Raw genomic sequence first — 26,850 nt, 5'->3', positions numbered from 1 at the left:
AAAAGCTAAACATATTGAGATTAAACATCATTTCATAAGGGACTATGTTCAGAAGGGTGTTATATCTTTAAACTTTGTGGATACAGACCATCAATGGGCTGATATCTTTACAAAACCCCTTGCTGAAGATAGGTTTAAGTTCATTCTGAAGAATATCAGTATGGATTTATGCCCAGAATGAGAAGATGAGAAGATCTTATGTATGAGTATCTTCTGAAATGAAATTGGATTTTTTTTTATAAGAAGTTCTGATTGAAATCAATTAGAAATTTTAATTCAGTTATTACTAACGTTTCATTGTCTAAGTTGATTCAGAATCTCTTTAAAAGCAAAACAGCTGTAACTGGCTATCCAGATGGTAAACACGTGTTCACTATTTCTGGACAAGCGTGCGTACAGTTGAAGGGACGTATACTTAGGTAACTGTGCAAATCTCGTCTTTTGTCATTATTATCTCTCCTCACGTCATGTTACATTAAATGCCATTCATCATTTCTTTTATTGTCCTTCTTTTCTTTTTTATATTCCTCGAACGTTTCCCTCTTCTTTTTCCCTCTATTTATTCCTTCATTTCGTTGCATTTTTTCAATAAGTCTTGGCTCTCTTTCTCTTTCTTTTTCTCTCTTGTCCAACAAAGTTTTTCTTTGGCATAAACCCTAGTTCATTCATCTTCAACCTAGCGTTCATCATGAATCCTTTCAACTCAATGAGAACGGATGGAAGGGTTAATCAGTTACAGGATGTGAAGCATATCTTGGGATGGCTCTCCAAGTCTCTTTCAAGACAGATCTCTTCTTCAATGCTGTTATCAACATTTATCCAAAGGAAGAAGACCTTCTTGAGTCACTGGAGCCCGTTTGCAATATTAGCTCCCTGTCTATGAACTGTCCCTCACTTCCTCTTTGGTCTCTTGGATCTCTCCTACAGTGGAGGTTCTAGTCTGGACAGGCATGAAGAGTTTTCAAGCTTTCATGGCTGAACAAACTGAAGACCAGAGGGTTCTTGAGTTGTTTGCGCAGTCTTTGCGTAGGATAGAGTCTTAGGCTTTAAGTTTTTGTAGTTTTCTTTCCTTGTTGCATCTGTTTTCTGCATACACCTTTTGTAATCCTTCTTGTTGAAATCAATGAAAAGTTATTTATGTTCCTTTCCTTTTGTCTCTTGCTTTACATCTGAATCTTTTATGCTTTTTGATGTTATGACAAAAAGGGGGAGAAAATATATGATAAATGATCTGATTAATATTATCAGTTACTGAGTAAAAAGGCTCCACATTTACTAACAGAACTTGCAAAGTTCTATGTTTTTAAGTTGTGTTGTTGCAGGAATCAAAGATTCAAGATCAACATAAGAAGCAACAAAATGAATCAAGCTCTTGGATTCTTGAAGCAAGCTGAGTGCTAGGAAGCTTCAGGATCAGAAGCAAGAAGGAAGAATGATCAGAAATAGCTCTTGGATTCTTGAAGCAAGCTGAGTGCTAGGAAGCTTCAGAATCAGAAGCAAGAAGGAAGAATGATCAGAAATAGCTCTTGGATTCTTGAAGCAAGCTGAGTGCTAGGAAGCTTCAGAATCAGAAGCAAGAAGGAAGAATGATCAGAAATTCTGATAATAGAATATGATCCAAATCATTGTCTATTTGCTCTGATACATTGTCTATTGGATCTGATATATTCTATATGGCTTATATGGCTCTGATACATATTTTGTGTTCTGATACACATTTTATGTTCTAACTCATTCATGCTGACTTTTGTCGTTTAGTTTTGTTCTGTAACATTTCAGGATGTAGAGATGCTCTGATGATGCTCTGGTACATTCAACAATGTTCTGATACAATCTAGCATGAAGTTATGTAAGAAGAAATTCAAGTTCTGAAGTTGTCCTAAATGGAAGCATGAATCAGAAGCTGTGAATGTTCTGAAGATCAAAGAAATTCAAGTTCTGAAGTTGTCCTAAATGGAAGCAGGAATCAGAAGCTGTGAATGTTCTGAAGATCAAAGAAATTCAAGTTCTGAAGCTGTCCTAAATGGAAGCAGGAATCAGAAGCTGTGAGTGTTCTAGGGATCTAAAGAAATTCAAGTTCTGAAGCTGTCCAATGGAAGCAGAAGTCAGAAGCTATGAATTATCAGAAGACAGAAGCTTATGTGATCGTCTCTACCGAAATAATCAGGGAAGTCTTTTATTATTAAAGTTCTTCGAGTCTTTTATTATTAAAGTTCTTCGAGTATTTATTTCAGGGGGAGATTATTCATCTCAGGGGGAGATTGTTAATCTCAGGGGGAGACATATTCACATGCTTATGCTATAGCTGTGTAATTTGTCTTTAGCCGTCTGCTCTTTCTGATCGCAAATTCATATCATTTATATATGTTTTTGTCATCATCAAAAAGGGGGAGATTGTTAGAACAAGATTTGTTCTGATCAATATTCTTAGTTTTGATGATAACAAGGATATGAATTTTGTGTGAGATAATGTGGTACTCTAATACATTGCAATTTCCATTTCAGGAAATATATAAAGAGTATGCACAAATCAGCGCTCAGAAGCTTTGTCTCAGAAGGTTCAGCATGCAACATCAGAACATGGTCTGGCAAGACATCAGAAGATGGTCAAGGCAGAATCAGAACATGGGTCTATGGAAGCATCAGAAGAACTTGAGATCAGAAGCAGTAGCACTGAAGTTCTGATGGTATCACGCTCAGAAGCACTTCAAGGTCAGAAGACAAGAAGATGCTTTGCACCAAGCTGTTTGACTCTGATGATTTTCAAACGTTGTATTCTCAAACATCAGATCAGAAGAAAGTACAAGTGGCAGGCTACGCTGACTGACAAAAGGAACGTCGGAAGCTATTAAAGGCAACGTCAGTAGACACAGCGTGAACAAGGCTCGAGGTAGTTGACAAAAGCGTGAAACATTAAATGCAATGTTGTACGGAATACGCAAAGCATTAAATGCACCCAACGGTCATCTTCTCAAGCGCCTATAAATATGAAGTTCTGATGAGAAGCAAGAAACAACAACAACTCTTAACCAAATTCTGTGAATATTAACTTGCTGAAACGCTGTTCAATTAAAAGCTCAGAAACTTCATCTTCATCAAAGCTCACTACATTGCTGTTGTAATATATTAGTGAGATTAAGCTTAAACTTTAAGAGAAATATCACTGTTGTGATTATAGCTTTTCAGAAGCATTTGTAATACTCTTAGAATTGATTACATTAATTTGTAAGTAACTAGAGTGATCAAGTGTTGATCAGAATACTCTAGGAAGTCTTAGCTTGTGTCTAAGCAGTTGTATTTAGAGTGATCACGTGGTGGTCAGGATACTCTAAGAAAGTCTTAGCTTGTGTCTAAGCATTTGTTCCTAGAGTGATCAGGTTGTGATCAGGATACTCTAGAAGACTTAGTCGTGGGCTAAGTGGAAAACCATTGTAATCTGTTACGATTAGTGGATTAAATCCTCATGTGAGGTAAATCACTCCGCGGGGGTGGACTGGAGTAGTTTAGTTAACAACGAACCAGGATAAAAATAACTGTGCAATTTATTTTTATCGTTCAAGTTTTTAAGACTACACTTATTCAAACCCCCCCTTTCTAAGTGTTTTTCTATCCTTCACAGGATACTCTAGAAGACTTAGAGTGTTTCTAAGTGGAAAACCATTGTAATCAAGTGTGATTAGTGGATTAAATCCTCAGGTGAGGTAAATCACTCCAAGGGGGTGGACTGGAGTAGTTTAGTAAACAACGAACCAGGATAAAAATCATTGTGCAAATAGTTTTTATCTTACAAGTTTTAAAGCTACACTTATTCAACCCCCCCCCCCCTTTCTAAGTGTTTTTCTATCCTTCAAGTTGGGCTTATTATTTGTATTCTAAGTTTTTTATTTGTATTTAAAGGGAAAATGCGTCTATTAAAAAATAATTCAAGAAGGGGTTTTTCGTTTTCTCTGGCGATTTCTAAGTACTGGCAGCGATTTCTGGAAAGACTTCACCGGCAATTTTTTCGATCGAATCTTCTTCCTATGTTGGCATAAATTCCTAGCTCTAAGGTTAGGGGTCACAGAGGCGTTAGGGTTACCTGTAACGCCCCAAATTTAATTAATTAGTTAATTAACTTATTGAAGGATTTAATTATTGGATTTAGAATAAGTTTGACAATTTATCGGAGTAGTTGGATTTGTTAGTGTGATTTTTTTAAGAAGCGCATTTGGATTATTAAGTTGAAGTCATATTTTAGTCGGTTAGTCAAAGAAATAATATTAAGAATAATATTATTATATTGGATTGTCTAATTAAGTTGGATTTTGAGGTTGTGTGTTAAATAGCAAATTGGAGGTGTAAAGTTTAAGCCCATTAGATATAATAATAATATTGTTATTATTAGATTAATGGAATAAAGAAAAGGAAAATAAGATTTATTTTAATGAGGAATCAGGTTTTTGTGTAAGGGAGGAGGCACGTAGAAGTTACAGAAAAAGAGGTTTTCACCACAGTGGAAAAAGAAGGTTTTGGCTTCTGGGAGAATAGATCGTGAAACGAAGTTGCCGGCGAAGAGGAAGGAGGCTTTGGCAGCGGAAAAATTGATCGTGGATTTCGGGGAAAAGGCAAAGGCTTGCACTCAATCGGATATTAGAGGTGATCTCCAATCCAAGGTAAGGGTGGGGTTCAAATTTTATAACCGGAAGTATGATAGTTAGCATGTGGGATCGGGATTGTATAAATTCTGCTATGTTTGTGTTTTAGTGGTGATTGATATATCTGTTACTTGCTGGGTTTGTATCGAGAAAATATGTAATTGATTTGTTGATGTTGTCGTTGTTGAAACTGTGTTGTTTTCCTGTTAATTGATTGTATGCTGTTACCATGATAGAATTGGGAATCATAACGTTGCTATGTTGAAGTAATGGCCTAGGCTAGAAAGTAATAGAGAATTAATAGAAAGAAGAAGATAGACGTTCGCCTTGCATGAGAAAAGTAAAGAAAAATTGTTGGTACATAGAGATGGGGGCAGACATTTCCTATAGTTATATAGTATTTCATATATTATTATATATCATGTGAATACTTAGAGGTAGAATTATTTTCAATAATAGAAGTAGTATATAGTGGATCATACAGTGGAATAAATTGATAGTAATCACTACAATGGTTACGAATAATACAGAGATAGGATTAGCAGATTATATGCTAGCAGAGAATTGTTTTTGTGCATTAATAATAAAGTAACAGAAGGGGGATTTAATTGGTAGTAGTAATATCAATAAGTTAGTAGTTGGGAACGGTTTAGCAGTACAGGTCAATAATAATTAATACATTAAAAACAGTAGCAGTATGATTGTAGTAGAAACTGGCATATTATACAGAACAGATAATTGGTAGCAGGTGTGGACTTTTGAGGATAGAGGGATTCAGCGTGTAATAGGAATAGATGGACCAGAAGGATTATAAATTTGATAGAACTAGTAAAATTTACTAGTAGTAATAGCAGTATATATAACAGTGTGAATTAGCGGATTAAGTAGATTCGAACGGTAGATTTAGTTGTCCGGAATTAATTGAGATTTGTCGGGTTAATTCGTATATATTAGTAAGTAACTGTGGTCGTTATATTTTGTTGAAAATATGTTGGAAACGCTGACTTGCAGGTACAGCTGAATATGTCGAATTGTTCCGAATTATGGAACGGTGCTGTTGTTTATTATTGTGATTAGTTGTTGTTGATACGTTAATGATGTGTAGGCCTATGGCCAATGTTGAATAAGTTGGGTTGTTCTGATTTATGGACATGTTTAAGTTGTAGGTCGTATGACTAGTGTTGATCTAAGTTGCTGCAACCGATGCATGTTCAAGTTGTTTTCGTTGTTGTTGTTCTGGTTGTCGTTGTGGTTGATGTTGCATGGCATACATTGCATTGTTTAAGTTGGCCTTGATGGCACCTGTCTAAGTTGGCCTTAATGGCACCATGTTGAAGGCTTATGCCTTGTTGAAATGCCTCGATAACCTGGCATATGTTTAAGTTGGGAGTTATATATACTCCAATGGTACCACATGCATGTGCATAGTTGAGTCTCATTTGAGTTGCATGTTGAAGTTGATAATATTATCACCTTGATTGTTGATTGTCATTGTTTCTGTTGTATAACTTGTTGTTGTGTTGTTATAAGTTGTTATTGTGTTGTTATAAGTTGTAGTTGTGTTATAAGCTTCTGTTATTATTGTACTGAGCTGAATGAAGTTGTTGTCCTTAGTTGTTGAATAATCATTGTTGTGAAGTAGAATTTGTATGATTCTTATCTAATATATTAAGTATCATACTTTGTTTATAATTTTCGATATCTCACCCCTTCTGCTGATGTTTCCCCTACCATGGGAAACAGACAGGTACTCAAGGATGGCGGTGGAAGTTTTGAAGTGATTTTATAAAGTCTTTAGTTGTTGTTAGTCGAGTTGGGTTCTTGCTCTGATACGTAGCACTCGGGGTGGGATTATGATTGTATTTGTTGTTTTATTGCTGTTGTTGTTATTATTATAGCTGTTGAAATCTAAGTTGAATAATAAGGAGTAATTATTGTTGTTTTAAGTTGTTTTTAGCTGAATAAAAATTGATGAATAATTATAAGTCGAAGTTTGATTTGGTTGAATAAACTTATGTATGAATTATAATTTTAAAGTTTGTAGATGTCGAAGGCTATGTGTCAAAGATAAATGAAATACAGGTTATTTGTGGTTTTAAGTTGAAAATGTAATGCCTTGTGTTTTATTTAAAATTTTCCGCACTCTGATTTTATTATAATTACCGGATAGAAAATGGGGTGTTACATTACCGAGGAAAAATCCTGATTTGATTGTGTTCTAAGGATGGGGCGAGGACGACCAAAGTTGTAGGTGTCATCGCCGCTAGTTCAACCAGTGGTTCATGCAATTAATGGGAGTACTTACAAAAATAGACAACGGATAAATGAGTGATAAAAATGTTTTTGATAAGATGGGCGAGGAATGGGATTATGAAACCCTAGTTGAACAGCCATTGAAGGAAGATCTTAATGATAATGAAGGTACAAAGGAGAAAAAGTTATGGGTATACATAATTAGTGGAAATTGACTCCTGGAAAATGGATTAGCAATTGAATATCAGGCATCGAAATTTGTGACTGGAGAAATAGAAGTTGAAATTGAACCTTCGGATGTGGAATCAGGGGTGAAATTTTGGGAAGATTATGTTATCATGTATGTATTGGACAAGGAACTTAGCATGAATGCAGTGAAATAATTCATGGTAAGATTTTGGAACTTTGTTCAATTACCAGAACTATACTACCATGATGAAGGCTACTTTCTGATGAAATTCCAATCAGGAAAAGACAAAGAAATGGTGCTAATGAGGGGACCTTACTCGATCCATAATATGCCCATGATTCTGAAACAATGGATCCTGATTTCAACTTTAAAAGAGATATGATAAGAACAATCCCAGTTTGGCTGAAGCTGCCTGATATTCATTTGCGCAATTCCCTAAAAAAATGAAAACCTTATGACATTTTTACTATTTTGTTGGAAGCTTTTCTTCCATTTTTGGTGCTTACGGAATTAGTACCCAAATGTGGGATTGGGGAAGAAGAAACCTTCCCACACCCCTCTTGATTGCTCAGCTGATCCTTGTGGAACCCCTCCTTTGGGCCTAGAGCATTTTCCTAGTTGCACCCCTATTTTGTAGTTCATTTTGTCTTTTTGTTTATTTTTATTTATTGTTTTTCTTGGGTTTTAAGCTCATTTATTTATTTATACTATTTCACACCTTATGTATTGATAGTACATCCCCTTCTCTCTTATTATTTCTTTTATGATTCATTTATTTTATTTTTCTCACTTTTTTATTATTCATTATTATTTCAATGTACCTCATTCCCTTATTTGTATTTTACTTTGTCACTTATCCTTGTAATCTCTCAATGTAACTGATACAAAAATAGTGGATGAGGATTTAGGATTCCGGTTGGGGTATGGGTGTTTGCCATGTATGTTTATTTTGCTTTGGTTAATTAGTAAAAAACCAAAACAACTAAAATAAACCTTTTTCCAAAGAACAAAAACAAACTCGATCAAACGTCGAGTCTTTTTCCAAATCAAATAAATTCAAACCCCTGCATTATTGGTCCATATACCAAGCCCTAACCCACTTCTTGTAAGTCGATCACCTTGTGCATCGCCATCAACCAAACCCAAGCACTCTTGATCCATACATCAAGTCATACCCAAAATTTACGAGTCGATCGCCTTGTGCATCGCCATCAACCTTTTCTTTTCCATCTTAAGACCTTTTTCACAATAAACCCTGACTTTGTCAAGTGATCTCAAAAATCTCTTTTTCTCATTAAATGCTAAAATACTTAAGCATATTTCAACTCTTTTCAAAACTTAACAACTTCAACTCATTCAAACATTTTGCCACTTGGATTTTCAATTTATAACTTTTTCACAAATGAGAGACTTAGTCTATTTCACGACGATCAAAACATACTTCCACATGTGAAGATCAGTGTTTTTCACTCGAATGAGATGATGGTCAAAATCAATATAAATCCATGATCAAGTCACTCATTCTTGTAGTGATGCAAACATTCTCTTATCCATGTGTCAAGTAGCATTGTTTCTGCTTGAAAGCGATCGAGCATCTCTCGCTAAAATCGATCAACAAATTTTTGTGGTTCTTTTTACCCCGAACTACGAATGCTCTGACTTTCCCATCGCCGAGATGTGATGTCTTGGCGAGCACAATAATAAAAAAACCAACGAGATTTTCCTTTTCTTTAATAAATGGACTTTTAAACTAACATTCTTTTACAAACCGGCTAGATTGGTACCATCGAGTATGATGGATGTGAGGGGTGCTAATACATTCCCCTTACATAACCAACTCCTGAACCCGCTCTTGGTTGCGATGACCATCTTATCCTATCTTTCGTGAGTTTTATCGATATTTTCCCTTTCCTCTTGAAATAAATAAAAATCGGTGACAACTCTGTTGTATCTCGAGTGTACGATGCACTCGTGGTATTTTTCACGCCGTGATTGTGGTCATACTAGGATCACTAGAACTATGGCAAGGTTGAGGGCTTAGTTCTATTGGCCAAAGATGCAAGACACTCTCAAGAATTTCGTCCAGAAATGTGTGGTCTGTCAACAAGCAAAAGTCAGTAACACATTACCCTCAGGATTACTGCAACCCTTACTTATACCTCACCAAGTATGGAAAGATGTAGCCATGGACTTCATAACATGTTTGCCTCTTGTTAAAGGATTTTGTGTCATCATGGTAGTGGTGGATAAACTCGCTAAGTATGCTCATTTCTTACCTCCGAAAGCTGATTATAGTAGCAAGTCAGTTGTTGAATCCTTCATGAGCAACATAGTGAAACTACATGGTATCCCAAGATCTATTGTATCTGATAGGGATAATGCTTCTGCAGCATACCGACCTCTACCATTTACATTTATTGAAATGAGACCAGTGATGCATCTGTTGCAAAGTCCTTGCAACTCGTAAGATCATAAAAGGAACATCTCATATTAGTAGATATTGGTACAATGGGAGAATGATTTACAAGAAGAGGCTATCAATGAAGAGTGCACTATCTGATTGGCTCGAAGCGAGATAATTGTCGACTGTTGTATACATTTTGATCAATACAGCAATTTTTATTGAATATATTCATACAGCAATTTTAAAGTACACTAGTATTTTTCCTTGAAATAGAAGTATTTGATGAATATGAAACATTAATCTACTAATCAAACCTTCTCTTCATCAGCGTTAATCTCGTCAAGAATCACGATTAACGCTACTATGAAAGCGTAATCAACATTAGGATAAACTGTAACCATGAAATGGTCTTTACCAATCAAAATACTCTTAACAGTGTGCTTTTTGTGCATCTGCAATAACAAAAATTGATTTATAATTAGATTAGCACTATATACTTAAGTGAAAATTAATCATACTGAAAAGTTAGTTAAAAAAACTAATTACCTTGGCAACAATGTTGTTAGATTCACCAGCATAAACTTTGCAAGATCGTTTCAACCAACTACCTTTGATTTTATAATCACAAACATGTTTTTTTGTGTTACTAGCTAAAAACACATCTAGTTTGGTCTTAAACTGGATTAGAGATGATCTCTTCAATGTAAATATAAGATTTTTTGCATTTGTGCTTTCACCCCTATAAGCTTCCCAGCTATCATGCATAGTCACTATCTGTACATTTAAATCAGACAAGTTGGTAGGTGTGCAGAGACATTAGATAAAAGAAATAAAAGAGAACAAAGTGGAACCTAAAAGAAATACAAGAGAACAAAGTAGAACCTTGCGACGTAAGGTGATGATGGGGTAACCTGCAGCATCAAGCAAGACACGGCGGTCACGGAGGGTTAAGAGAGAGCCTTTAACTTTGAAGACGATGTTGCCGTTGACATCAGTAACGGCGAAGTTTCCGTCTGAAATTGTCAAAACCTTTTTCACGACGGCGAGATCAAGCGGATACGGAGCACAGTATTGAGGGCCGATTATGGTGGTTGGGAGTGCCATGATGATGATGCTGGTCCTTCAATCAGAGTCTTGTTTGTTCTTTTTAGTAAAAATATTTGTGAGAAGCTTGGGAATAAACTTTCTTATATAACAATTTGATTTTATGACTCAACGAAATAACAAAGAAACTATAGGTAGGAGGGAACAAGATGAGTACTACAAAGATGCTATTTTATGGTATTAAATACCACGAAGGAGGTTTGATGTTATGACTTATAATATGCCGTGTGTAACTTAGAAGACTCTCTTTTCATAAAGCAGGTGAAAGAATATTTATATTTTATTAATTTTGATTGAAATTTTTAAAAGTCAATTTTTTTTTCCTTCTTTCAAAGATACCAAACACATTAGTGTGTATTGTTGAAAGTGGTATATTAACTTTTGTTTGAAATTTTTATAAGCTAAATTAGTTTTCACTTTCTTTCTAAGATAGCAAACACATCAATGTGTATCTATAATATAAGAAAATTAATGATTGTGGAAAAGTCCAAAATACCCTTATTTGATTTTTTGCCACCACATTAAAATTGTGGTTTTTTGGTCTTTCTACCATAAAATTCTTAATTTTATTATTAAAATAATACAACTCTATATTTTATCAAACATATCAAATCATTCTCTGTTCTCTATTTTTTTCTCTTTCATCACTTTTTAACTTCTTTCTTCCAAAAAAAATCTATCATCTATAATGTAAGAAAATTAGTGGTTGTGGAAAAGTCTAAAATATCCTTATTTGATTTTTTGCCACCACATTAAAATTGTGGTTTTTTGGTCTTTCTACCATAAAATTCTTAATTTTATTATTAAAATAATACAACTCTATATTCTATCAAACATATCAAATCTCTCTCTATTCTCTATTTTTTTTTCTCTTTCATCACTTTTTCACTTCTTTCTTCCAAAAAAAATCTATCATCTATAATATAAGAAAATTAATGGTTGTGGAAAAGTCCAAAATACCCTTATTCGATTTTTTGCCACCACATTAAAATTGTGGTTTTTTGGTGTTTCTACCATAAAATTCTTAATTTTATTACTCCCTCTGTCCCAAAATAAGTGTCACATTTACTTTTTAGATTCATTGAATATTTAATGTATATGGTCTCTATACAGACTAGATACATTAAATATTCAATGAACCTAAAAAGTAAATGTGACACTTATTTTGGGACGGAGGGAGTATTAAAATAATACAACTCTATATTTTATCAAACATATCAAATCTCTCTCTATTCTTTATTTTTTTTCTCTTTCATCACTTTTTCACTTCTTTCTTCCACAACACTATATCATCTATATTTTATGTTTTAACAAACTTATCAAATCATTCTCTGTACTCTATTTTTTTTCTCTTTCATCACTTTTTCACTTATTTCTTCTAAAAAAAATCTATCATCTATAATATAAGAAAATTAATGGTTGTGGAAAAGTCCAAAATACCCTTATTTGACCTGAATATTTTAAATTATTTTATATACGAGAAAATTTTAAAAATATTTTTTTATACGAGAAACTGTATTTATGATCAAATATTTTTGATCAAAAACTGGTATACGGTAAAAAACATATTATTGATCTAAATATTTTTATTTACAAAAATTTAATATTTATCCAAATATTTTTGTAAATGATATCTAAACAAAAATAATATTTGTATACAGAAAAAAAATCTATTATTTACGAAAAATGGTATTTATGATTCAAATATTTTTTATTTAAAAATGGTATACGGAGGAAATTTATTATTGATCTAATTATTTTTATATACAAAATTTATAATTGATCCAAATATTTTTGTATATGATACCTAAACAAAAATGAAGTCTGTATACGGGAAAAAAATCTGTTATTGATTTAAATATTTTTATATACGAGAAATGGTATTTATGATTAAATATTTTTAATCTAAAAATGATATACGGGAAAAAATTTATTATTGATCTAAATATTTTTATATATGGAATAATCAATTATTTATATAATTTTTTTTAAAACATTTTTATTTAAAATAAATGATTTATCTAAATGCGCGTAACCGAACAGAACCCGTGCGTATGCACGGGTTTGTTACTAGTTGTTAAAGACTTAGTTATTGTATTTGGGCCGTTCATTAGGCTTAAGACAAAAAAAATCCAATAATACAACAAAGACAATAGAGCAAGCAGACAATTTTGTCCATTAGAGTTTTGTTGATCTTTTAGATTAATCCGAGTGTCTCACTCTATATTTTTTATTGTTATTTGTTTCTCCTATCTAAAAGGAAAGACGTATTATTTTTCCGGTATTCAAAACCATCCTCACTCACACATCTTTTCTCACTATCTTATTGACTTCGGCGTTGAAGTGCTAATCTTACAGGTCAACCCTCTCTTCATTGCATCAGAAGCTCAAGTCCTCTATAGCAAGCTCTGCTTCTTCATTCGCCAATCAGCTCTGGTTCCACTACAAAACATTGACGTCATTATGGAAATCGAAGTCTGATTTTTGCACATTTCCACATTTAAATCTCTTCCATTAGGACCTCACATTTCCACATTTATATATTTTTGGAACCTCTCCATTTTTTTCTAATATAAAAAATATCTTTCTCATTTTATTCATTACCAAAGTGTTGTAAAAAATTTCTTGCCCAAAATATTTGATTGGCTAATAAAAAAATTTGATAGGTCATTTAAAATGATTTTTTATCGGCATTTTTAAAAAATTTATGTATGAAAATTTTATCCATTTTTTAAAAAAATGAGCAACCTGATCTTTTAGAAATCCAGAAATGATCATGTATTAGCGGCATTTTTGAAAAATGCTATATCATACATGCATTTCATGACCATTTTTAAAATTATTGACATGAATGTATGCTTTTTTTATCTATAATTTCAAAAATGCTGATTAAAACGCATGTAAGATATCGTATTTTTCAAAAATACCGATAAAAATACCTGAAAAAAATTGATTTTTATTGGATATTTTGAAATGTTGGTAAAAAAAAAAAATTCGTGAAAAATCTAATATAAATTCAAATTTCTCATATAAATACATAAATTTAATAGAAAAAACTCTTATTTGTAAAATATCATTAAGAAATTTCAAAAATGCGATAAAAATTTAAAGTTTTCAAAATTTCCGAAAAGCGACAATTGAAATAATAAAAGTTGTGGGATGTTATTATGGTAAAATTGCAAGGAGACACAAAGTAAAAAAAAATATGGGGTTTGCTTTTTTCACACTTATATGTTCTCCCCACCACTGCAAAAAAGTCTCAACTGCCCGTAGTCTTAGGAGATGCATTTTCGTAGGCGTCTTTTAAAAGCCATTTTCAGAGCGAATTAATGAGGCACTCTATTATGCCAAAATTTAATCCGCATATGCATTTTAGTATGAATAAATGGTGAGTCCGTAGATACATCTCCATATACGCCATAAATTCAAAATTCACTAGGATGGTATGGAGATACATCTCAGGACATGGTGAATAGTTTAACACACGCCAAAACCTCCGCTTTTCCTCCTTCATTTGTCTCAAAACTCACTAAACTTCATAATCATCCAAATGGGGATCTTCTTCCATTCAAGCTTTTTCTTTTCCATTCGAGATTCTCTCTGCATTCTACTTGATTTCATGAAAAGGTTCTCAATCCATTCAATCATCTCTTCCACAACTTTGAATTTGATAAGTTTTTCATAAATCAATCCCAATTGTGTTTTACGTGAGCTTTTAGAAAAAATAAGTTGTTTAAGTTACATTAGATAGTATGGAGTCGAAATTGGTAGTTTTTTTGAACATGCATTGAAAGTTTGTTAGAGTTTTGGACTACAATGGTGTTTCTGTCATTTATGCAAAATCACAACTTTGTCCGGAGATGCATCTCTAGATATTTTCGAATCTTATTTTGGATATTTATCTCTAGATTACTTTGTGTTTAAATTTTGTATGAATTATATGTAAGTGTTATTTTTAATGCAGGTGCAATAGGTGAAAACAACCCTGATATAGTTAGGCTTGGAAGTGTGTTCAACTAATTAAATCGATACTAATAGTGATATTTTCTTTATACAAAACAGTATGTATTTGAAATCGATAAACTAAGGCATGAAGATATTGTAGTTGCATCAGTCCATTGCTGCTTGGTTCATTGATGTTATTTGTTATTATGATCTTGCTGGCTTATGTTCTTTTGCCTACATAACTATGAACCATGACATGAGGTCGGGGTTAGACAGTCCCAATAAATTTTTGTTTGGTTGTATCATTTTTTATTTTTTGGAACAATTTATTATATGACCTTTTTTTCATAATTGAGTACTATATATTTTTTTTCATAATTGACTACTATGTTTGAATCAGCGTAATGTATACATTTTCCTTCTAATTTATGGCCTAAAATAACCAAACATATGTTAGATTCAAAAATATTAAAATTCAGAGAATAAAATCACCACAATTAAGAACAAAGGGTTTTTCGAAAATGCATTTTCGGATACATCCAAATATCAGACAAAAATGCATCTCCGAAAATGCATCTCAGACAAATTCTCCAAAACACCATCAATATTTCGGAACCCATTTCCACAGCTCCACATATTCATTCAATTTGGTACATTTTACAGAAAACCTGAATCAACAATCTAAACTTGTATTCAATTCAAGAGTTCACTTATTCAAACGACCACCACCCAATTCTTAAAATTCCTCGTTATCATTTTCCTTAAAATCTTCAAACTCTGCTAAACTCTGTTCCTCCTCAACAAATCCGAAAATGGTTCGAAACCCTTTATCCAAAACCGCAAACAAATACCTCAGAAAATTCAGAAAATGGCCACATTCCCCTTACAAAACTTCATGGCATCACAATTTTGGTGAACAACAAGCCATGCAAATTCTCAAACAAGCCACCACTCAACCCCAACCACAAAACAACAACGACCCTTTTCTTCTCACCACTCTTGTTAACTCTTTCAAAGCCTATCACACTGACCCAACTCCAAAAGCTTACTTTTTTCTCATCAAAACCTTAACCAAAAACAACCCTTCACAGTTGCATGAAATCCCTCACATTCTCAACCATCTTGAACATAATGAGAAATTCGAAACACCTGAGTTTGTGTTTATGTATCTTATTAGATTCTATGGTAATGCTGATAGGGTTCATGATGCTGTTGAGTTGTTTTTTAGAATTCCTAGGTTTAGATGCACACCAACTGTTTGTTCTTTGAACTTGCTGCTTTCGTTGCTTTGTAGGAAGAGGGATTGTCTCAAAATGGTTCCGGATATTTTGTTGAAGAGTCAGCAGATGAAAATCCGGCTTGAGGAATCGAGTTTTCGGGTTTTGATTAAGGCCTTGTGTAGGATTAGGAGAGTTGATTATGCTGTTAAGATAATGAACTGTATGATTGATGATGGTTATGGTTTGGATGATAAGATATGTTCTTTGATTGTTTCTTCGTTGTGCGAGCAAAATGATTTGACTAGTGTCGAGGCTTTGTTTGTTTGGGGTAATATGAGGAGGCTAGGGTTTTGTCCTGGTGTGATGGATTGTACGAATATGATTAGGTTTTTGGTGAAGGAAGGGAAGGGGAAGGATGCTTTGGAGATTCTGAATCAGCTGAAGGAAGATGGAGTGAAGCCTGATATTGTTTGTTATACTATTGTTTTGAGTGGGATTGTTAAAGAAGGTGATTATGTGAAATTAGATGAGTTATTCGATGAAATACTTGTATTAGGACTGATTCCTGATGTTTATACATACAATGTGTATATAAATGGTTTGTGTAAGCAGAATAATTTCGATGAGGCGCTTAAGATTACGGTTTCTATGGAAACATTAGGATGCAAACCAAATGTGGTTACTTACAATACTCTATTGGGTGGATTGTGCATGAAAGGGGATTTAGGGAAGGCGAAGAGGGTAATGAAGGAGATGAGGTTCAAGAGTGTTGAGCCGAACGTGCATACGTATAGGATCATGCTTGATGGTTTGGTTGGTAAAGGCGAGATTGATGAAGCTTGTGTTTTGTTGGATGAAATGTTGGAGAAGTGTTTTTATCCAAGATCTTCAACATTTCATAGTATCATAGTTCAAATGTGCCAAAAGGGTTTGATCACTGATGCAGTTGTGTTGATGAATAGAATTGTTGATAAGAGTTTTGTTCCAGGAGGTAAGGTTTGGGAAGCATTGATTCTTAACTTAGGATCTAAGGTTGTGTATTCAGAAACCACGTTTGTTGGATTGTTGAGCACAAAATAATGGTAGTTACAGTATGATGGATGAACCTGGTTTTGAAGTGTATTGGCTCTCATTGTATTTGGTTGGAGATTTTCATCTTCCTAGTTATAACAAAGTAGTGACTTGAAATGTTCAAATAGGATATGGAAAGCAGAATCATTAATTGTTCTCATTCCGGGGTTTTAAAACCCCGGACCGTTCTTGTCGATCGGGTCGGTTAGACTGTGACCAGGAGGATAGAGCGGTCCGATAAGGTCATCGGACCATTGTTGCAATTGACCCGGTGAAAACTGGTGTAATACGGTCAATTCACTAGTCTGAACAGTGAACCGGTGGATTTGGTTAAACTGACGGGTTGATATTTTATGTTTATTTTTTAGCCTAGTTAAAATGTTAATCCTGTTTTAAAATTTGAGTATATTAATATTTATAATTATATTAATTATTTATAATAATTAAATATTGTTAAAATTATAAAAATAAATTTTTTCAAATTTTATGAATCGGATCTATAACTTTTGAAAACTATTAAGATTATAGATTTATCAAGTGCATAAATCTCATTGATGTTTAATTTGGTCAAAGAGAAAATAATTATATATATATATATATATATATATTCTCTAATTACAACAATTCTCTTTAATACAATTTTCATTAAACTTATTTATTATTATTCATTCAATAAAATAATATAATAAATTTTAAAAATTGGAAAATTAATTAGACAATATAATAATACTATAAATTAATAAAAATTTTGAAAAAAAAATCATGTTATCAAATAAAAATTTATTATTAGAAATTACGCAGTCTAACTAGTGATCCACTGGTCTGACAAGTTACCAAATGACTCAATAGCATAATTGTGTTGATGACTGATCTGAGTTTTAAAAGGTACATTTTTCAAAAACTATTTTTATAATAAATAATTTACGGAAATTATTTGAATCTTAATATTTATATTTTTTATAAACTGAAAAAAAGAAGATAAAGGGTTAAATATACAAAGCCTCCTGTAATATTAGTGAGATTTGTTTTTAGTCTCTTGTAAAGCTTTTTTTTAAAACCCTTATCGCAGTTTTCAGATTCTCTAGCTATAGCCTAGGTATAGCCCCTGTTGAGCCTAGATTTCATTTTTAAATGACTTGACAATCCAGCTGAATTTTAATTTTATTTTTTATTTAATTTTTAAAAGCCACGTGGAATTCCTTACTGCCACGTGAAATTCTTTATGTAATATTATTTATTTTTCACGTTTATATTATTTTTTTAAATTTTTTTATTAATATTTATTTATGAAAATCTATTTACAAACTAATTGTTTTTTTTTTATGAATTATTGTTTTAATGCATCAAAATATTACATTGGACCTAAAGCCCACATTACATTACACAGCAGCCCAACACTTCAACATTTGTAATATGACAATTTCTTTTTACAACACCTTCTTAGGGATCCGTGGTGAAAATTCCAAAATCATACTCCCTCCGTCTCAAAATAAAATTCGTTTAAGGTTGTTACACGCATATAAAGAAAAATAATGATTGAGTCAATAAAGGTAGTATTTTTACAAAATTTTCCTTAACTACTATTGGTTGTTATATATTGTCATATTTTGAAAAGTGTGTAGATAAGGGGTAAAATTGGTAAAAGTTACATTGGAAAAGTAAAGTGACTATTATTTTGAGACAGACTTTAATGACTAAAAACACTTTTATTTTGAGAGAGAGGGGTAAAATATAATAAAGCAAGATGAGTTCTTCGGCAAGTTTGCCAAATGTCAAATTTTTAGACACCATGCTATTTTCATGTTTACTATTAGTAGAAAGTTTCTATAATTAATTATAATTATTTTTTTAATCTTTTATTAATTATTTCATTAATTTCTAATTACAATTGAGAATCCAATAAGAGTTCTTTTGTAGAAGCGTAAAACAAATAAAAAATCATCTTGATCCTTATCCCATTTTTAAAAGTTTTCTCTCCAAATTACTCTTCAAACCAACTATATAACAATCTTCATTTCCTCTTCATTACACACCAAAAATCACCACCAGAATACCTAAACCTCTGTCACACCTTCACCCTTCAACCCTCAAAGCTTCTGTGCGTGAACTCTCATAGCAACACACTCGACTAAAACAACAACAACAACAACATTCACTCATCTCAGATCGATGTAGAAAATAAGAAATAAAAGTTCAGATCCGTAGCCAAAGTAACACGAAGAAGATTCGAAGAAGAAAACAGAGCACACATACCTTTTACTTTTGTCTGTATTTTTATTTTGTTTAAGATTTTGGATTTCAGCTTGCAGAATCTTGCATTTGTAACCTTAAATATTTGAGATCTGAATTGGAACTCAAGGGATTGATTGGAGGTTTGGGTAATTTTTTGTGTTTGATGTTTGAACATGTGAGTGAGATCAAGAGAGATTGAGATAACTTTTTTATTTGTGTTATTTTAATTTTCTCTGGAGAAAGATAATGAATTATGGAGAAACATGATAGAATAGAGTAAGATGACAAAATTGCTTTATTATATTTAATGATTTTCAAATTACTCAATTATTTTATATATAATAAAGTTTTTCTTTATAATATAGATTATATAATTATTGTTATTAAATAGTTAAATTATTTATGTGTCTATTAATAACTTGTTCATAAATATAATTATTTTTCTTTATAAAATAGATTATATAATTATTTTTATCACATTTATATTTATTTAAATATAATTATTTATTTCCTCTATTTTCATAAACTTCTATATTTACTTATTAATAATAATAATAATAATAATAATAATATAACTTTCAAATATTATATATTTTATTTTATTAAGAATATAAAAAATGTCTCTCTTTCTCTCATAAATATTTGTATTTAATTTAGAATTTATACAAATCTTTTAAAATTTTGTATAATTAATGTCACCAAATTTGAATATATTTTATTTGTTTGGTGTCACAATATTGCAAAAATCACTTAAATAATATAATTTGTTAAGATTTTATGTTTTTAATGTTTTTTTAGCAATTAATGTTTTTAATATCGTGATTAAAGTTTACACCATTTTTATAAACTTCTATATTTACTTCATAATAATAATAATAATAATAATAATAATAATAATAATAATAATAATAAAAGTGATGATGATGATAATAATAATAATAATAATAATAATAATAATAATAATAATAATAATAATAATAATAATAATAATAATAATAATAATAATAATAATAATAATAATAATAATAGTAATATAACTTTGAAATACGTTTTCATATATTTTTGTAATTTTATGTAATAAGAATGAATTACAGATATTATAAAGAATTTAAAAACTTTCTCTCTCTTCAATATTTAAATTTCAAAATATTTAAATTTAATTTAGAATTTATAAAATCTCTTAAAATTTTGTATAATTAATCTCAAATTTATTTAATATATTTTATTTATTTGGTGTCACAAACATTACACAAATCACTTAAATAATAATTTTTTTTTAAGATTTTATGCTTTTAGCTTTTATAAAGTGATTAAAATTAGCAACATTTTTACAAACTTTCATATTTATTTCATAATGATAACAATGTAACTTTGAAAATATTTGATCTGTGAACCATGCGCGGAAAATATTTGATCTGTTTAAACCACAACATTAGTGGTTTAATGACGTTGTAGCTGGTTTCGAGCTTGGCGGTTTATGCATGACCGGGATAGTACCATCAGCCACAGCATGCAGGGGCATTTGCTGAAAGGTGGCACAAGGAGACTTCGTCTTTCCACCTTCCTATTGGACCATGACGATCACCCTACATGACGTGGCTTGTCTTCTCCACCTGTCGATCAGAAGGAGGTTATTGGATCATTCTCGGATACAGAGGGTTGAGGCCATAGATTGGATGGTGGATCACTGGGTATGGACCCAAATATGGCGAATTATGAGTGCAGAGTGACGAGTGGGGCGCATATTCGGTTCTCCAGCTTGAAAGAGCTTTATGAGAACCACTTGGTGGCGGTAATGGAGTCCGAGGAGGAGGGTGACAGCCTTTTTGTTAAGTATCACCGTGGTTGTGCTCTGCGGTGTTGGTTCATGTTCTTGGTAGGCACTGCACTCTTTGTGGACAAAAGTGAAACCTACTGGACATGACTTATCTCCGGTACTTTATTGATCTGACTACAATTCACGAGTGGAACTCGGGGACCGCCATCCGGGTATACCTATACCAAAAGCTGAATGAAGCCTCCAACTGGAGGGCCAGACAGTTGACTGACTTTTGCACACTCCTCACGGTACATTTCTTTTTAAATATATCGCATTTAATTATATCACATTTCTATTTAACATATTATCGTATTTGTGTTTCAGAGCCGGATCATCTCTTATTTCCACCGCATCCATGGCTACGATCCTGATCCCGCTTACATTGATGCCATGCCTAGGGCTGCATGATATGTCCTTCAGAGGGGGAATCCGAAAGTGAGGCCATATCATGTATACCTCGGCCGTATTGCTCACAAATACATCTAGTGGACGCCCTTCATTGATTACGGTATTGTTGTCCCATTCAACCGCATTGCATTATATTCTGGATGGTTGGCATGTGGGGCCAACATTATGGTAATGTATCTGCTGGAGCGATACATGAGACAATTTAGACGTGTGCAGATGATACCGAAGTCTTCGTTTGAGGTTTCTCCTGACATCGTTACCCTTCGGGAGCTCACTGCTATCTTTGAGGATTGGGCGCATCATCTAGTCCCAGAGGAGTATCAGCGTACGCGGGCCACCCTGAGATGACACTATGTAGATGGGTATGTGACATGGTTCTATCAAGTTTCACATCCTATCATGACATCCGATGCTCCTAGGCGTCCACCTAGGCCAGCACATGAGAAGCTCTTGGAGAACCAGCAGGCAGAGGATGACCATGCCACTGATCTCTTGTCGATCTGTCAGCGGATACACTCAATAGGGCATGAGGCATTTGAGAGAGGGATCATTGAGCAGGGCGGCCCAGAGGCGATTGCCATCATGTAGACGGTGGTCGGTGAGGCGTCCATTGCGGTGGGGTATAAGAGGAAGAGAAGGTCGTAGGGAGTTCGCATTAGGCATACTCAGTAGTAGATGCATGTTTATGTTTTATTCATGACTTTTTATCTGGTGTTGTAATATTTTTACATTATGCACTTATCTGAACAACTACTTCCATATTATAATATCGATTTTTTAATTTACTTTGCGCTTTTTTTATTTTCGTTACATTTTATTGAATAGTAGGAGGCTTTAATTTTATGTCTACTATGTTCTTGTTTTGGAAAAAAATTACTCACTCAGATATTCGTGAAATTCTTGTAACAACAGACCCAAATGTCTTTAGAGATGTCGAGACATCCGATCTGTCAAGAAACATTAGCAAAGTATATACACAGATTTATATTGTATTGAAAGATAAATGACACCAGAATTATTTACCCAGTTCGGTGTCAAACACACCTACTCAGAGCTAAACTCCCCCGTTTACAACCCTTTACTTAATCCTTACCCAATGACCCTTCTACCTAGATCCTCTCTAGATATGTGAAGGCTCTCTGATTGTTGGCATGCATTTTGCTAAAACATACTGAGGAAGATCATGTTAGAAGAAATGCTAGATGACTTAGCTTCAGACACCAACATGTTGAACAAGATGTCATGACATCCTGGCATGACATCCTCCCTACAGAAAGTTGATCTGGCAAGTGGATCAGCGTTATTATTTGCTACAAGAATATTTAAATCAGCTCAGAATATTCGAAGAAATCAATCAGCTAATATTTTTGCCAAGATGGATTCAATTAGAAGATTTCCATGCTGTTGGAGACATTATAGGAAAGATTGGATTGAAGTCCTAATTTCTTGGAGAACAAATAGCAGAGTTTTTGGCAGCCTCACTGCTACGTTGTGAAGCCCAATACAGAAAACGTCATATCTATAAATAGAAGGGTTGTAACCTAATTTAGGTGTAGAACTGATATTGTTTATTTTAGGGTTTAGGAATCCTTATTTTTTCTGTGTGTTCCAGTGTGTACATTCACAAACCTGTAGGTGTTAAATGTTGTTTTATCTCCGAAGCTTTAAGTAAGGAGAGTATTTGCATCCTCGTAAGCTTTGAAGCATCGAGGAGTAGTTTGATTCTTTTTATTTGACTTTTATTTTGTCACGGGATTGTGACTGGAAGGGATTTGAGGAGGCCCTCATACCTAGGTGAGACTTAGGTAGAAATCATAGGAAGGGTAATGATTAAGTGAGAAGGGTAAACTAGGACTGTTTAACTTTGAATTGATACTATCAAATATTGGTTTCATCCTGGCTTGGTAGCCCCCAGAGTAGGAAGGATTGTTCCGAATTGGGTAAACATATCGCTGTGTTATTTACTTTCTGCAAGTTTATTATCGCTGCTCTTATTCATGTTCATAACTCAGGTATAGTGTTGTGACATCTCATTAGACATCCTATATCTGATACCAGAATTTCAATATGGAACATCTCCATCCCATTTCCAATCACCACAGTGATGTTGCACAGGTTTCCAGTCCCAGGATCTGTAATAACGACCTATTCACCAACATTCTGATCACACAGAAAAACAACTTTGGAATACACACTTCCATGACAATACCTAGCCAAAAATCTTGACTACGAACAATACCTAGCCAAAGGTATATAAAGCTATGGAAAAAGCTATGCAAACATAAGCACATAGATGCACGAATATTATATGCAGGCCTTTTAGTCCATGCATGATTTGTTTCATGTTCATAATTCGGTTCTTATGAAAAAGAAGTTATCTTTATGAAGAGTTTTAGTAAATATACCTGCGTGTTGATTAGATGAAGTTAAAAATTCAAGTATATATTCCCCTTTTTCAACATGAGCTATGATGAAGTGGTTCCTAACTTCTATGTGTTTAGCCCAAGAGTGAAGTATCTGTTTTTTCGTGAGGTTTATGGAACTAGTGTTGTCACATCTTATTGGGACAACTCCAAGGTTTATACCATATACACTGAGTTGTTGTTTCATCCCAATGATTTGAGCACAACATCTACCTACAATAATGTATTCTTTCTCAGTTATGGATAGTGTGACACTTGCTTGCTTCTTGCTATTCCATTAGACAAGTGAGTTCTCATGTAAGTGACATGTATCACTAGTACTTTTTATATCCAATAAGCATCCATCAAAATAGGAGTTGTAGTACCAAACTAAGTCATAATCCTCCCCTTTGGGGGTAACATAAACCCATGTTTTGTATGCCATAGATATATCTCATAAGGTGTTTTACTGCACTAAGTTATGATTCTTTTGGGGATGCTTTAAATCATGCACACATACAACAAACATTATATCAGAATGAGATTTAGTTAATAATAGAAGAGAGCCTAGCTATCATACCTTTATATTTTATTTATTCCACTTATTTTCCATCTCCGTTTTGTCAAGTTTGCATGAGGTTGCCATTGGTGTGGCTATTACTTTCGACTTATCCATATCATATCTTTTTAGTAACTATTTGCAGTATTAATCTTGATTTATGAATGTTCCCTTTTTAGTTCAATGGATTTAAAGTCCTATATATTTTTTCATCTCTCGCATCATTAACATTTCAAACTCATTCTACATAATCTTAGAGAATTCCTTGCACAAGGATTCCTTAGTAGCTCTGAGGATAATGTGATCGACATAAATTTGAACTAATAGAATATCATGCTGGATTTTCTTGGTGAAGAGATTTTTATCAACCTGACCTCTCTAGAACTTACGTTCAAGCAAGAACTTACTTAGACGATAATACCAAGCTATAGGAGCATGCATCAGCGTTGCAACAATTTGCAAATAACCATAAACGCAACATTACAACAATAATAAAATGAACCCAAGTACATGACTCTAAGCTAAAGTTGTGGCACCCAAGGAACAAATCTTATAAAACATCACAAGAAACAAAATAAAAAAAAATAAGTACAAAGGAAAAAGAAGAAATCATGTCGAAGCTTCTGGAGCCGAGGTGCCAAGATCTCCCTCTAGAGTCTAACACCTTAGCTGAAATTATGACAGTAGGGTAAAACTTCCTGAAGATGAATATCCCTAGGGGGAGATTGTTGCAAGTTCCTCACACATGCAGGGGAGCATCCCTAATACATTTATTTTATTGCTTGTCTTATCACTTTTATTTATTATTGTTTATTGAGTCTCCCTCATGATTGCACATCTTTGAATCAAGTTAGAATCGATTAGTTATTATTTTTAGCATGCATAAATAAATGGTTATATTTGAACTTGATCATGATGCTTTTAGTCAATTGCATGAGTTAGTGGAATAAAAACCAAATGCGTTTCTGATTCAAGTTAGGTACAAAGAAAATCGCAAAATATTTTTTGTGAAGACAAGTTTTCAACGTGTTTTGGTGAAGACAAACTCAACACTACCTTATCAAATAAGGAGAAAAAGATCTGTGAATATATGACTTGGTTCACAAGATTTTATTCATCATCTTAGGTATATTAATTCCATATCATATTCATTTCATGCTTATAATATTTTTTATCATGCATTGGAAAACTTATTTTTCATATTTGAACACTGTTAAATCACTTTCAAATATAATCTATTGACTTGGATAAATGAATATATTTTGTATAAGGTTGGTTCAAATACTTAGACATTTTTTCAATTTTTTCAAACATTTCCTGTTTTTGGTAAATTATGGCATTTTAAACCATCGTAACAATGCCTAAAAAACTTCACAATTCACACCATTCAGAAACAGTGTTTGAAATTTGAAAAAAATTGCGAACTTGTTAAATCAGGTGATCGTTTAAACCAACTTAATTAGTCATGTACAAAAAATCAAAATTACGTCTTTTTCATGAACCATTATCATTCTAAACTATTACAAACCTTCATGAAAATATCTCAAATTTTTTCATTAATTCATAGAGGTTTTTTAAGATGTATTTAAGGAAAACACATTAATTTTCATAACATCTCTTTCAATCAAAATCCTAAAAAACTTTCTACATAACTTTCATTACCATTTTCCTTACCTAGATGCTTTTTGAGAAAAAATTTATATCATTCTAAAATCATCATTAAGCACTTAGAGAGTTTATGATATTGATATTTCATATTTGAAAGAGAAGAAGACTTTGGTAATTTGATTAAGTCTTATCCATTATACAAACTTTATTTTTATATACAGATTATTATTGCATTACAAATTCCTATGTATCAAGGATTGTTTGATATTAGGTGTGTTTACTTATCATCTAGGATTGTTGGAGATAAGGTTACATGAAAATAGAGGATTTTTTTCTTGTGGAACAAGTTTCAAGAGGAATTTTCTTGATAACTTGGTTATAGTCTTGTTTAGGAAGATCTAACAATAAAAAAATCGCTTACATGTGGTAAAGGGACTAGACATACTCTCGAATTGTGAGGGAAACTAGTATAAATCTTTGGTGTTCTTTATTTTCTGCACTTTACCGCTTTCAACACCTATCCATTAACCAAAATAAAAGTGAACATCATCTCTAAAGACAAGAAAATTTCAACATACCTAATTCACCCTCCCTCGTAGGTGCACTTTGTACTTACATTTTAAAACTATGAAAAATTTAGATTATGTTTAATTTGAATCATATAAATCAAACAGAAATTATGATCCAAATCAAATTGGAAAGAGGAAAACTAAGTATTTTTTAACACTTTGATTCAAATCAGAGTTTACACTTTATTCAAATCAAGATCCTTATGGTTACCTCTTCTTGATTTTATTCGAATCAGACTTTACACCTAATTCGAATTACACTTTGATTTTTTTTTATTTCACTTCAGTTGTTCATTTCACTCAAACCATGAGATGTTCTTGATTCGAATCTAACCAACTTTTCCCACTACTTTTTGTTCTTAATTTCAAGCACATATAAATTCACTTCGTCAATATTTTCATGTGTGAATCTCATAATGGTTTTAAGTTTTT

General features: G+C 32.7%; 2 protein-coding genes across 2 annotated transcripts; one reads left to right on the top strand and one right to left on the bottom strand.

Moving 5' to 3' along the window:
• Positions 1 to 8,455: 8,455 nt before the first annotated feature.
• On the bottom strand, positions 8,456 to 10,752 carry LOC131612000 (protein LURP-one-related 15-like). The gene is made up of 3 exons (XM_058883810.1): positions 10,364 to 10,752; positions 10,028 to 10,255; positions 8,456 to 9,933 (listed from the first exon to the last, which is right to left on the bottom strand). The coding sequence occupies exons 1-3, from the start codon at positions 10,583 to 10,585 to the stop codon at positions 9,790 to 9,792; spliced, it is 594 nt and encodes a 197-aa protein (XP_058739793.1). The 5' UTR covers positions 10,586 to 10,752; the 3' UTR covers positions 8,456 to 9,789.
• Positions 10,753 to 15,093: 4,341 nt separating this feature from the next.
• LOC131611999 (pentatricopeptide repeat-containing protein At2g38420, mitochondrial) lies at positions 15,094 to 17,188 on the top strand. Its single transcript, XM_058883809.1, has one exon. It carries the CDS (start codon positions 15,343 to 15,345, stop codon positions 16,828 to 16,830), a length of 1,488 nt encoding a protein of 495 aa, XP_058739792.1. The 5' UTR covers positions 15,094 to 15,342; the 3' UTR covers positions 16,831 to 17,188.
• Positions 17,189 to 26,850: the final 9,662 nt, after the last annotated feature.

This window comes from Vicia villosa, linkage group LG6 (assembly GCF_029867415.1).
Source record: "Vicia villosa cultivar HV-30 ecotype Madison, WI linkage group LG6, Vvil1.0, whole genome shotgun sequence".
Classification (NCBI taxonomy): domain Eukaryota; kingdom Viridiplantae; phylum Streptophyta; class Magnoliopsida; order Fabales; family Fabaceae; genus Vicia; species Vicia villosa.
This window is presented reverse-complemented; position numbering and strand designations above follow the sequence as displayed.